The 13,510-nt window shown below is 41.9% G+C and overlaps 2 protein-coding genes across 3 annotated transcripts; both read right to left on the reverse strand.

The window, feature by feature from the left end:
* Positions 1–2,852: 2,852 nt before the first annotated feature.
* LOC143104693 (aminoacylase-1A-like) lies at positions 2,853–10,083 on the reverse strand. Its single transcript, XM_076268924.1, has 15 exons — positions 9,991–10,083; positions 9,359–9,505; positions 8,881–8,945; positions 8,641–8,745; positions 8,452–8,546; positions 8,186–8,262; positions 7,896–7,985; positions 7,508–7,564; positions 7,288–7,361; positions 7,034–7,083; positions 6,623–6,767; positions 6,326–6,394; positions 5,013–5,092; positions 4,832–4,892; positions 2,853–4,312 (listed from the first exon to the last, which is right to left on the reverse strand). The coding sequence occupies exons 2-15, from the start codon at positions 9,489–9,491 to the stop codon at positions 4,148–4,150; spliced, it is 1,266 nt and encodes a 421-aa protein (XP_076125039.1). The 5' UTR covers positions 9,492–9,505; positions 9,991–10,083; the 3' UTR covers positions 2,853–4,147.
* A 138-nt stretch (positions 10,084–10,221) lies between these two features.
* Positions 10,222–13,204, reverse strand: abhd14a (abhydrolase domain containing 14A). Of its 2 annotated transcripts, none has more exons than XM_076268925.1 (5): positions 13,092–13,204; positions 12,417–12,695; positions 12,148–12,263; positions 11,698–11,933; positions 10,222–11,268 (listed from the first exon to the last, which is right to left on the reverse strand). In XM_076268925.1, exons 2-5 carry the CDS (start codon positions 12,677–12,679, stop codon positions 11,086–11,088), a joined length of 798 nt encoding a protein of 265 aa, XP_076125040.1. In that variant the 5' UTR covers positions 12,680–12,695; positions 13,092–13,204; the 3' UTR covers positions 10,222–11,085. The 2 variants fall into 2 exon arrangements, with proteins under 2 accessions (XP_076125040.1, XP_076125042.1); XM_076268927.1 differs by lacking the exon at positions 13,092–13,204 and adding an exon at positions 12,859–13,083.
* Positions 13,205–13,510: the final 306 nt, after the last annotated feature.

Raw genomic sequence — 13,510 nt, forward strand, 5'->3', positions numbered from 1 at the left:
GACACAGCAGGGCACAGATTCTCGTGCTCTGACGTAAGTTATGCATATTTTAACATGCTCCACGCAACATTTAAACGCTGTAATGCTCTCATCTTACATGATAAAAAACCTCTGCCTTTATGTCTGCAATGTCCAATCTGTTAGACACCAGCATTGAGTCCCAGCCTACAACTCAATGGGATCAATCACCTTTGATTTACTCTGTGACAGTAGATGGGCTTTTTTAGTCCTATATATAGTGAGTCCCCGGTAGTAGTTCACCCCATAGCTTATAAATTCAATAGACACCCAAGACATTTTTTGTCACTACTGGGGTGAGTAAAATCAATAGGCTCATTTGTACGCTGGCAGAATGAGGTGAGAGCTATTCAATTATTTGCCATCTTCCCCCTTATTGTCATTAGGATCACAGAATGTACACAAAACCCATCTGTGATCGTCAGCATGGTTTGGCTTATCTCTATCAGCAAGACTGCGTGGGAGGTAGCTATCTGTATCGCTGCCAACCTCAGCCTCTGGTATCTTGGTTTGCCAAGGAGATCCAGGAAAATGAGCTATATTCTGTTTCAGTGTATTCAGTCCTACATAGAAATGCTATCATGTTTACTGAATATAATTTTAATGGCAAATACATTTTTCATTGAACCCAACTCATGGTTGTGGCGCTATAGTCTATATCACTTCCAACACAATAAACAGACATTAACTGACATTAACATTGTTCTGACCTTGTTGATAAAATCTCCAGTGCTTGTACTTCATACAGTACATGACCTCTTAAAATTACAATGCTGGAGCCAACTGAGCAACACTGTTGGCCAACTAACTCAGTACCAAAATTACCATCCCTCATTCGCTTTCTCTTTCATTGTTTTCTCTGGCCTGGGCTCACGCAAAAGGCATTGATTGGTGGTACACAGCTCTACCGCAGGCCAGCTACTATACGTACTGTTATGCAGTATTTTCCTGCCTGTGCCATCTTAGACCTGATTCTCTTCACCTGATCACCACAGAAAGGCATGCAGCAGGCCAAACATGTGAGAGTTACACAAGGCAGGAGGCGGACAGTAGAGGAATTCACAGCTCTGAGGAACCTCTGGAGAGATTAAGTAACAAAATGCTGCTGGGGGGAATCAGGTGTTAAGTAAAGGGTCTAGGACATGTGACACAACACGGATTTCACTCACATCTGCCTCCCACCCTAGCCCGTAGGGAGCACAGCACACAGACATGTACACAAACACACAAGTGTGTACGCGTGCATAGACATAGACACACACACACACACACACACTGTTGTCATGACAAGAACAACCCCAACCTTCTGTTTAATGCAATTTCAGCCACAGAGCCAATCAAAAGTTCTGTTTGCAAGTTTTGCAAAGTTTTTTTGGACATCTCTTAAATTGAGCCAATAGTACTTTAATGATTATTTAAAGCTCTGAAGGAAACTGTGAAGGACACAGCATTTGTGGTGTCCACCTGCTTAGCCACTGACACTATAAAGAGACAACATTTGTTGACCTCTAAAAGGGCAGTCTTCAACCAAGAGTGCTATACTTGTCACCCCAGCAGAATTTCAGCCTTTTCCCGACCCCTCTGCTGACAGACTGACAACAGACAGACTATAATTACTGACCACACACTTCCTGCTGCTCTCCCTTGGGAGAGAAATCCTCTCCTAATTGAAGTAGATCTCTGGGGGTTATTGAACTGTTTCAAAGAGAGAGCTGGGGACTTGGTTAGAAAATGAGACTCACAGTTACTGTATAACACAGTTACTGTATACAGACAAAATTATATTTTACGAGTCAATGTCTGAGAATCAGAAAATGTGGGCGCCAAGAACAAGGGGCATATAGAGAGACCACAAAGAGTGCTGACAAGCAAGTCATGTACTACGGTTATAAAGTAAAAAAGGAATTTATGAGACTTGAATAAAAAAAAATCACTTTCAGGCTACTGGTACTGTACATGCACTTCAGTATCCCGGTTATGATGGGGATTTTGAAGTATCCTGTTTTTGTGTTTGCGCATGTAAACATCATATCCCGATTTCAGACCAAAATTAGGATAAGCTTCATAACCAGGATAATGAAGTGCATACACATAGTCATTGTGACTGCTGGTGCATCTGACAGTAGGCATTAGAAAACGTGTTGAGACTGGAAGGTTTTGAACGCACCCCCCTCCTAGTCCCATTTGACCTTAGCGTGGTGTAATCCCCACTCTGCATGGGAGTCTGTTTCTGGTCCCCAGCCTGAATATGAATGGCAGGTTTAATTAACCTGACCTTAGCGGCACCAACCCACTATGATTCCACAACTCCTCCGGAAGAGAGAGGGAGGGCAGGAGCCTGCGTCGTGAGTGCCACTTAAGATGGTTTTAGCCTTTGCCTTCTGTTTTCCAGTCTGTCTAATATAGACTAGATTTTGAGCAGGTTAAGTGTGTAGCTTCATGCTGTACAATAACACATTTGATGGCATAATACAATTTATTTCTTCCTGTTGAAGATAAAGTGGATGCCCAAACATTTTAAAAACAACTCCCAAATGTTTTCTAACTTTAGACAATGTACATGCTTTCAACTCTTATCCGGGGAGAAAATAAAAATCAGATAATCTCCCGCAGTCTTCCTACACTTTAGAAATCAACTCTCATGTGTAAGATATGGAAAAAAAGTTCAGGAAAGGTGATTGACCTGATGTTAAATGGTCATGGTGCCATCAAAATCCACACTGCTCTGCCCCCTTGTGGTTACGGTCTAGATCTTTTCATTCAGGATTCACAAGGCATAGAGATGACAAAGATATCATTTTTTACCACGTTTTGAGCAAAATGTAATTATTTTATTTCTCAATTAATTTTAATTTCAACATTTCCAAAACAAAATCAGCTCACAGTATTGTTAAAGGAGTCAGCACAGCAGACAGTTCAAAAAAATCACTCTTGACAGAGGTCCTGTAAATTATTCCATACACATCTAAATGTGTTATAATAGACATGGGCGTGAAATGTCCAATGACGTGTTCATTAAAAAAATCATGTCTCTAGTATTTTGAATTACCCTTGTGTATGAAGTGTGTTATATAAATAAACCTGCCTTGCCTAGGAGATCTACAAATTCACAAGTGATTATGAGAATCTGAGATGAGATGGGAGAGAATGGAGAGGAGAGGTGATATGAGATAGAAATGGAGTCTAGCAGCATTTAATGAGCACCTTGATTCATCCCTGTATGGTTACATATTAAAGATTCCATATGAATGAATTCTTTCTCTACTGTTTTAGCAGATAAGACACTCTTTAACTGCTCAGTAAAAACTTTAGTGCCAAAAGAACTCCTGAGATAATTTATTAAAGCAACTGAATAAGTATGCAATGCAATGCCATATACCGGTATATAGTTTTCCCCCATTAAAGTTAGCCTTTGGTGTAATCAGAACTCTGTTGAAGATTAACTTTTTAATAAACTTAGATTTGGATATGTGCAACATCGCAGTCAGTAGAACTGGAGAATAATAAAGTTGCTGAATCGCTTCCTAACACGGAAGGAAAAAGAGAGAAGGACAGAGGCTGGAAAGGGGGAGAGGGGGAGGGAGGAGGAAGAGAAAAGGAAAGGGGGGGAGGGGGAGGGAGGAGGAAGAGGAAAGGTGGAGAGGGGGAGGGAGGAGGAAGAGAAAAGGAAAGGTGGAGAGGGGGAGGGAGGAGGAAGAGAAAAGGAAAGGGGGGAGGGGGAGGGAGGAGGAAGAGAAAAGGAAAGGTGGAGAGGGGGAGGGAATAAATTGAAAAGAGTTGAGAGAGGCCACATAGGTCTGCAGTGTCATGACATAAAGCCGAGCAGGTGTGTGTACAGGTGATGTGAGTGCAGGTGTTCATGATAGCCTCCCCATCACACATGAGGACGACGCATCCTACACAGCACTGGTCTCATGGTGCTGATGCTGCCACTGCTGCAGACCTGTACAGGAGACTAGGCCAGACAGACACCAGAGAGGAAGGAGGAGAGAGAGAGAGAGAGAGAGAGAGAGAGAGAGAGAGAGAGAGAGAGAGAGAGAGAGAGAGAGAGAGAGAGAGAGAGAGAGAGAGAGAGGCAAAGGAGTGGGGGGGGGGTTTTGGGTAGAGGGCACGATGCCAGGACAGCTACTCAAGCTTCCCCAAGTAGAGCAGGCACACTGGCCAGGGCTGGTACCAGTCTCTCATACACCTGGATGCCCCTCAGGAAGACCTGCTCGTTCAGGTGCTCGTTGTGGTCATGCAGGAGGATGGGCGTGTGGTTCATTGGTGAGAAGCCGATGGCTGGAAGACCCACCTGTGGACATGGGCAACAGTCATTACCATTGGGTCAGAGGTGAACATTTTCTTTTTTTTTTAATTTGAAACTACACCCAATTGAAATAACATCTACAGTCCAATGTTGATGATTGGTACCAAAACAAAACTCATAGGAGGTCATATGAGGGGATTGTTTGTTTGTTTGTTTACATTTATGCATTTAGCAGATGCTTTTATCCAAAGTGACATAGAAAATGACAAATAACATTCAAGCTAAGGACAAAGGACAATAAATACTACCACAATAAATACGACTATCAGAGGATGAGAGTGCAGATGTTTAAGTACTCGTCAAAGTGGGGTCAAAGGAGGTAATGGCAGAATAAGAAGAAGATAGAGGGAAGTAGTAGGAGGAAGAAAGGAAGTGTAAGTGCATAGTAAATGCATGGGAAGTGCATGTTAGGTGTGTGGGGTTGTGTTAGGTGTTTGTGTGAAAGGCAACAAGAAAAACCACATCAAGAGAGAGGAGGGAGAGAGACGAATCTGAAATACATACAGCTCGGATAAAACGGCTGTCGGTGGCAGCAGGAAAGATCTCCTTCGTCAGAGTCATGTTCCTGTCAAAGACAGAACAGCAAGAACACATCATTCCACTAAAGCACTGGCCTGAGAGTCTACAAAGTGTCAGAGAATGAGATAGAGACTGTATGAGTGTGCGAGCATGTGTGTTTTCTCACATGCTTTTGCAGGTGGAGCTGAAGGTGTTCCACCATGGGTCAGTGTCTTCAGTAGACGTTGTGTTCTGGTCCATGTGTTTCTGTGGAGGGACATAGCACAAACTGCACTAAGAGTCAGGAACATCACGATAACCTCCATAACATCACCCTAAAGAACATTACAATAACGTCAAGGGGCCGTATTCACAAAGCATTTTATCTTACCACTAGGAGTACTCCTAAATCGCACTGAAACTTTTTAGCTAGGAGTTTTCTCTGAAAACCTATTCACAAAGCCACTCAGACCTACTCTTAGTAAGGAAAAATGACAAGTCCTAAGATAAGAGAAGAGCTCCGTTGCTATTGTTGACATCATTACTCATGCACAAGCTTGATTGAAGTGGCCACCTTGATTGGCTGGTGATTATAACGCGGGAATGATGCAAAAACCTCCCCTACGATGAAGAGTGACAGGTGATAGGTCTTTGCTGGTGAGAATGTGTGCGCTACACAGGCACAGAGCAGGACGGGAGACGGCAGAATAAATAGCCTAAATGAATAAAGAGTAAGACAAAGCACATAGCCTAGTAATGCAATACACTACGGATCGATGCAGTATCTTTGCAACGCTTTTATATTCATAAGTAGCTTATGTACTGATGTTTATTTATGTTTCTGAAAATGCATCCTTGCATTTACAGACAGAATCATGGTTGGATTGAACATTTTCTATTATGTGTTCTTCAACATAAATTAACATTCTGTTCCTGTACTGCCCCTGAGTATATTTGTGTGTGACTATGTGTTTAGAGATAAGAGGGAATATTATGGTTTTGCAGCGTTTCGCTATTCTGCATGGGTGTATCCCCTGCATTAGTAGCTATCTGCTCTAGATTACCAGGTTGGCACTGATCAGGGTGGGATGACCAACGCAAACTCCTGTTAGCCTGGAAGGATACTTAAACCCTGACCATTTCCTTGTTTAGTTAGAGCAGCTGGTGGATATTTATGCAAAGTCATGCTGTCTCTCCCTTGATGCGTATCATTGTAAATAAAAGTCTGTTCGAATCGTGATCACTGCCTAACTAGGTCTTCATTCATCTGTGGTACCAAAATTACCACCAGATGGCAAAATCAATCTATGACAACAAAAGAGAGGGCATCAAAAATCTGAAACTAGATGGAAACTAAAATTAATTGTACAAAATTCTATAACAAATTATCTGCCGTACAAAGTGGAATCAATGGCACTACTTTATGCTCCTATTGAGTGTACCAGCCAATTTATCATGCAAGATATATAGATGTTCAGTTGATTAGGCCAGTTGACCGACCTGGGCAAACTTATATGTGATGCCTTCACCAGCCTCCTGACACCACCGTTTTATCTGTTCTTCAAATTCCTGTGGAAGAACATATATCATTATATCAGATATTTCTGTAAACTTAACAAACACGGACAATTGTAAATTAACATTTGTGCCACATGAGACAGATCAATATAATGAGAATGGCATTTTAAAATACACATTTTAGCCCCCTCGTAGTCCATATTCAGTACGTAAGAAAGCAACCATTTGTTAATACATCTTTGTTAAATTAGAAGACCTGTTTCTGTTGTGTACACATACCTGAAGGTTGACCGTTGGTGGAATCCTCATGTCAAAGCTGACGTCCATCTCAGCAGGGATGACATTGTACGCCACTCCTCCATTCACCATTGTCATGTTCACAGTGGTTACATCACCCAATGTGAAGCATTCACTGATGTCCAACCTGTCACACCATCACACACACTCACGTTCTTGTTCTTGAGGTTGTGAGGTTTAAGTGTATTTGTACAATGACTTTCTTTATGGGAAGGACTACATGGGTTGGTGGGTTTACTTCAAGGTCAAGTTTATTCATTACATTAAACGGCATAAAGCGAAATCCCAAACAAATTTTAAGGAAAGAAATATATCACACTTAAATATCAAAATATTATACTAATGCTTCAGCATAGATGCTTGTTCACTACGTTTACAAGCTTAGTGCCTTACCTATGCTTCTCTTTCTCTCTAAAGTCCAGGAAGGAGTTGATGATCTTTCGCTGAAAACAGAGCACAGTTAAGATAGGTTAGAGATTTTCAATTTTCCAATTTATTTTTATTTTTCCAAAGACCAACTAAAAGATTACATTTATTTGTCCATACCACATACAGACCGTAATTCATAATATTCTCCCATTCTATGGATATTAGCGCACATTAGTCCGAGTTCCTGTCTACACCTGAAGTGGAGACTGCAGACTCACCAGCTTCTCTGCGGCAGTGTTCTCCACAAATCTGGAGCCGTGGCCAGGACTGCCCGGGCAGTGAACCGTGATCCCTGACCGAGCAAAACATGGAAACACATGTTAACAGTCTTCAAACAAACAAACAAACAAACAACAAAGTTGAAGAGGCACATATACAGTAAGTAGTAATAGTAAGGTAATAGTGTTAAGAAATGTTAAAAATCAACACTGTACATACACCAGGGGCTCCGCTCCCCATAAAACACAGTATACGCTTCTCCAGGGTTAGCCAGACCTGCAGATACATAAACACAGTCATGCAAACATGCAACACAATGAGCTAGCATCAGGAATGTCAGTAAGAGATTAGCATGTGGAACCATCTTAAAGTTTAATTGGAGAAAATATCCTTTTTCCTGATGCAGAACTGAAGAACTAAGAACAGTCTATTTTTTCCTTATTGTAAACATGCAAAATGTGTATCTAACCACTGGGCTGTTAATTAATGGACCTGAATTAGAAGACGTAACCACTGCTGGACCGCCAATCACACACAATAAAACAATCGTTACCATGCTTACAGTGTCTGAGAGCTGCAACTGAATGAGAACTTGAATGTGTTATACCTTCATCAAGTGCAAAGCCGATGTTCAGCTGCTTAAACTCTGGGTGCTTTATGAAAGTCTCCATTCCTTTGTGGCCTCCTACTTCTTCATCTGAAATTCAGCAGATAGATTTGGTAAGGATTACAGCACAACTGCAAATAAAGTAGTCATATCCATCCAAATCACACAATACATAATATCTAACCAGTGGTACAGGTCTTGGCTGAATCACTTTATAGGCTGTTGCTGTATAAATTACTGCATTTCTGTCACTGCATGAATATGGAGTCAGACTCTCTTATGTTACTCACCTGGGACAAACATCAAATGAATGGTGCGAGCAAACCTCTTCCCTTCAGCTTTCAGTCTCCGGATGGCCTCAATGTACCTGAGAGATTCCATCAAAAAGAACTGATGACATTTCACGAGGATAAATATGAAGCCATTCAATGATGGCTTAACCAGCTGATGACCTACTTCATCTTCTTAAGAATCAGTAGAGTTCTATAAATGATTCCAGGCTGAATCCCCACATATTCATGGTATTCCCATTGGTAGAGCAAAGTTAATAACTCACTGTATGGTGACAGACTTCATATCCTGTGTCCCTCTTGCATATATGTTGCCCTCTGCGTCCTTGACGGCAGCGAACGCGTCATATTTCCAATGCTCCTGGGATTTTGGAATAGAAACAGAGTTTAGGGGGAGGAGAAAGCCACGGTCCATCTTTAATACCAGGCCAGAAATAGGTGTCCAAAAGTAATACCGAATACACAGGAACAACGTCTGTATGGGAGTTCAGCAGGATGGACCGCAGGGCAGGATTGGTGCCGACCCATGTCATGATGGCAACTACCCTGCCAGGGCACACCTGGATATGTAATGCACAGGTGTGAATGGTGTTACAGGAGTCTAGAAAAAGCTCTATGGTGTCTGAAAGGTTTAGAACAAAAATACATGTGGATGTGGCTGTATTACAGATTAAATTGAGTAAAGCTATATATACCTCCACTTTCTTCATGGGAAGGCCTAGCTCACTGGCGATGCGATCAAGGAACCCTAGGGCTGCATCTGCAAGCGTGCAAATCACAAAGATGTATTTTGACACCTACAGTACACAGATACCAAAACACCTGGGTACATTATACAGGGCTACTCATACAAGTGTCTGCCTATCTGCTTGTCAAGTCCATAATCATTACCTTGATATCTCTGAGATCATTAACAGTCAGGAGTCAAGAGTGCAATATCAGAGTTCACTTTCTTTAAACAACCAGACTGTACCTTGCAAGATTCTGTTGAGACAGCATAAAACGCTGGATACAACTGCCTCATTGAAAATTAAATGTCAAGGCCTTGACTAAGAGGACAATTATCACAATAATTCAAATACATCACGTCTTCATCTGTTCAATCAACAACCAATAGTTCTCAGTTTGATCATTCCAAAAGCCTTTCTGTGGCTTCTGTTTAGTATAGACTACCATAGTCAGGCTGCGGGTGAACGGTCTTAAGTCGTAGGTACTCCCGAAAGAGTGTCACAGAGGGGTCTTCTCTTCCATCAGTGCCCTGGGTCCCACCGCCCATATTGCTTGGCCCATCTTTATCTGGTAACATACTTGCACCCCCACCTAGAAAGAGACCATCGATTAATGTTCCAGGAATGGTGCCTGGGGAAGGTTGTTTGCCCTCGCACTGATGGTGGGAACACATGAGATTAGCCTGATCCGACAAACCTAACGTTATCACAATCTAAAAGGTAACGCAACCTGCAAACATGTTACATTTATTAGAAAATGTGTGCAACAAGCAAATGGCAGTTAGCTAAAAACTGTCATGATGGGTAATGCAGTAAACTTGAATATGTATTCATCCCATAGGATTCATCCCTGACTAGCCTACGTGTAGTCGAAAATAACATTAGCCAGCTAGCTAGCTACAGCCAAGTTAACCAACTTCCCCCTCTCTCCGAATGCGGGGGTCGTTTGACAAAGAAATTGCAATGGCACAACTCTACCCATCACGGTTGTAAAATAGTACATGATTCCCTGGCGGTGTTTTACGAATAAACATGCCTGCAGCAGCGTCAACGTTATAGTTAAGTTACCGTACCTACCTTGTCAGATTCTCACTCTGTACAAACTTCGCTTGTTCTTAACCCTGCTATTGCAAATATAATAGGCCATGTAGTCGATGTACGACTCATCGATGTTAATTATTGTCAGAGATTGTAAACGTGTGGTAAGAACGTAAACGCAACAACTCCGGTGCGTAGCACTAGGCTACATATTTGTTTGAACAATTTCCTTATCTTTAGTGTTTCAAAACGCCAATGTCACGCGATAAGTAATCAATGACAACACATTTTAATGTAACATTTGTACAACTGTACACGTTTTCATTTTGTATACAACCATAAGTCACATTTGCAATTGCAAAAAGCTGCCCCTTCAAATGTTACATGTCTCCATTTGTGTTAAATGTTGTGGATAATAAATAAAGCTTTCAAATTAACAAGCCAATACTAAGGTCATCTTAAGATTTCAGCAACAGCAGGCCCTGTGCAGCTTGCATTAAATATTGCAATAAATATTTTGCTCAACCCCTTTTCCGTTATCATCTATTGCAGAAAAGAATGGCCATTGTGCTGATATTCCATCTGTCAGCACTACTTGACAACTGGTTTGAGAACAGCTGTTGCACACTATTGTGCTCCAAATGGAAAACTGTTACATGTGACACATTTTCTAACATTCTTTTGTTTTCGCATTCTCTGTTTGGTGAGACACATCACTGCATCAAGCAGAACAATCTCTGATTATCAATTCTTAAGAAATAATACACACCCTAACATCAGTAAGGATGATAATTCTGTTTTAAAGTTCACTTCACATTCCAGCATTCTGAAATATACACTAAACTGTTCAATAAATGAATAAAATACTGCAACATGGGACTAATCTATGTAACACAACATGAATGACAGTGCTTCAGTGGAGCACAGTGGTTCTAAAATGATGGAACGTTAGAGCATACATATATGTCCCATACACTGAGCGGAACGTTCACGGTGGAATATCTGAATGGGAGTGTCCACCCTTCATCCTCCAAGGCCTGTGGGATCACCCGCCACCCACCTATCTTTTTTTTTATTCTCAGTCTCTCCACCTCTTTTGCTCTTCCTCACACACGACATGGCTTTATCCCAGTCTCAGTCCAGTTTGTTCAGGAAATCGAGCAAGGCCAGGTGGAACTCGCGGGGCTTGTCCATGTAGCAGGCGTGCCGTGCCCCTTGCAGTTTGGCCACCGTGTGGTTGGGCAGCTGCAGTAGGTTCTTATGAGACTGTGCTCCCAGGTTGGTGTCCAGCTCACCAAAAACTATCAGTGTTGGTGTCTAGTGAAGGACAAAGAAAAGATGATCAATCAATGCGATACTGCAATCATCACCGACAATGTTGCTCTTCAAGAACTATTACACCATGAGCACATTTATGTGAAAAACATTGCAGTGTGTGTGATTTAGGGCATGTCATGTAGGCCAAATAAATGCTCCCACAATGATTCTAGATCTGTTTTTCATAATACTTCAGAGTATTCCGCTCACTGGATCAGAAAAAGATATTCCTCCAATGATGTTATGTTTTCACCCATGTCTGTTTGTTGGTTAGCATTTAGCAGGATTACACAAATCTAATGGTCACATTTTCCCAAACTGTGGAAAGGTGTAGGAAGAGTCAAAGGACCCAAGAGAACATACACATGTAACACAGGAGAGTAACACAGGAGAAACCAAATAATCTGGGGTAAAAAGTTTCCTACTCACCTGGATGGCCTGATATTGCTGTGCAGTGTAGCTGCGAGTGCCAACTGGGGCGATGGGCACAAACCCATGCAACTGTGTGCTGTGCTTCATGAGAAAGGGCATTGAATAGTGCCCACTCATAGAGGGGCTGATCAGAACTGCAGTGCGCACCCCAAGTGACTCCAAGAACATTCGCAGTAGCTCAGCACGGCTTTGGTCTGTCTTCACTGTCTCCGAATCTGGAGAATTCCCAAATCCTGATATACAACAGAAACATATGTTGGATCCTAGAGAATTTGGCTACAGCACAGCTATGAGCACTGCTACTTGAATTCCCCCTTGGGGATCAATAAAGTATCTATATATCTATCTATGAAGTCAGATTGGGGTACAACATGGAACTGAATAAGCCTACTGCAGGATGGGAGCACTGCATGCATGTGTTTAAGAACTGCTATCAGCTGATAGTACCTGGTAGGTCCACAGCCAAGGCTTGGTATCCATTAGTTGCAAGAAGACTAAGAGTCCCCAACTCCTCCCAGGTTTTGGAGGTAAAGGCTTGGCCATGCAGCAACACAATCTGAAGCCTTGAAATAGGAAACAAATGACAGACACCGTTTTTAGTATACTCGGAGAAGTACTTATTTAGGTTTAAGTTAAGATTTAAGTTTATGAGATTGACTGGGTTTTGCATCACTACTCCGTTGTCCGACCGAGTTGTAAAACCGAGTTATTCTCACTTGGGCAAGATTTGCCTTCCAGCTGCATCGACTGGGAGAGCTTCTCGGAAGAATAATGGAGGGTCTCCTGGTAGCTGCCGTGTCCGGATGGTGATATTGATGGGTGAGGAGGGAGGCGGAGTGCCCACTGACAATCCCATCCTCTGGACCTCCAAAGACGGTTCCATGCTTCCCTGGCGTATGGACGGAAGAAGCAGATACAGCAGTACAGTGGCCAGTAATACCAGTCCCAATACGACGAGGCGGTTGCGTAAAAAACTCATTATGACAGATACTGACCTGAAAGAGACACATCAGACAACAAACGTTATCTACCCATAAAAACGAATTCACCTAATTGCAAGTCAAACGATTGACGCTAATGTTAATGTTCCACAGAGCATCTTGCATCATCAGAGCATCCTTACTACGTTGTGCAGAGATTATAGGGATGAATACTTACCGCAAGATGCCAACTGCTTAACGTTATCAATGGTTAATTTGCCGCATTATTGTAACACGGTAACTGTGTAATAAGTATATCAATGTTGCTTCACAATCATTAATCGTTAGCTACTTTAGCTCGCACTTAAGGAACAGCGAATTTCTGTCGCCTTTCTTACATTGGCGTTAAAATTATACATGGCTGTCAACCTAATACACAGCAACAGAAATGATCTGCAAAAATATTCTTACAATCCTGTTGTAAGGATTCGAGTGTCACTCCATCAAAAGCAATTGATATTTCATCTGATGACGATGTCCATTTGGTTTCTGTGAGCGTACCCTTGGCTTGTTAGCAACAAACATTCCAAAGCTAATGTTTGACTACAGTACAAAAGCGCCGTGTGGAACACGTTGCCATTAAAAAATGGTTCCGGAAGTCTGCCGTATGCAAGTCTACAGAGATGCCCTTGAGCCTACATGGTTGCATAATATTTAAGCATATTCGTCCACTGAAACAGTATTCTGTCTTTTGCAGATTAATTTCGATCAAACCGTGTAAGTTTTCATATGTATTATATATCATATAGGCCTAATATTCCAGGCCTAGCTGTGATATGCTGACGTAGGACTAGACATTTTACATTATCTGTTTTTTAAAAGCCTGCTTA

This window comes from Alosa pseudoharengus, unplaced genomic scaffold (assembly GCF_046254945.1).
Source record: "Alosa pseudoharengus isolate Yale_2024_CS ecotype anadromous, Long Island Sound unplaced genomic scaffold, YU_APseudo_1.1 YU_APseudo_1.1_scf_5, whole genome shotgun sequence".
Taxonomy (NCBI): domain Eukaryota; kingdom Metazoa; phylum Chordata; class Actinopteri; order Clupeiformes; family Clupeidae; genus Alosa; species Alosa pseudoharengus.

Excerpts from the sequence above, each read along its gene's own strand:
- LOC143104693 (XM_076268924.1), bottom strand. The coding sequence starts at position 9,491 with ATGTTACCAGATAAAGATGGGCCAAGCAATATGGGCGGTGGGACCCAG. Across the intron at positions 7,986-8,185 it reads TCATTTGATGTTTGTCCCAG|ATGAAGAAGTAGGAGGCCAC; the intron begins GTGAGTAACATA and ends GCTGAATTTCAG. Across the intron at positions 7,084-7,287 it reads ACACTGCCGCAGAGAAGCTG|CGAAAGATCATCAACTCCTT; the intron begins GTGAGTCTGCAG and ends CTCTGTTTTCAG.
- abhd14a (XM_076268925.1), bottom strand. The coding sequence starts at position 12,679 with ATGAGTTTTTTACGCAACCGCCTCGTCGTATTGGGACTGGTATTACTG. Across the intron at positions 12,264-12,416 it reads GGAAGGCAAATCTTGCCCAA|GCTTCAGATTGTGTTGCTGC; the intron begins GTGAGAATAACT and ends TCCTATTTCAAG. Across the intron at positions 11,934-12,147 it reads CTTGGCTGTGGACCTACCAG|GATTTGGGAATTCTCCAGAT; the intron begins GTACTATCAGCT and ends GTTGTATATCAG.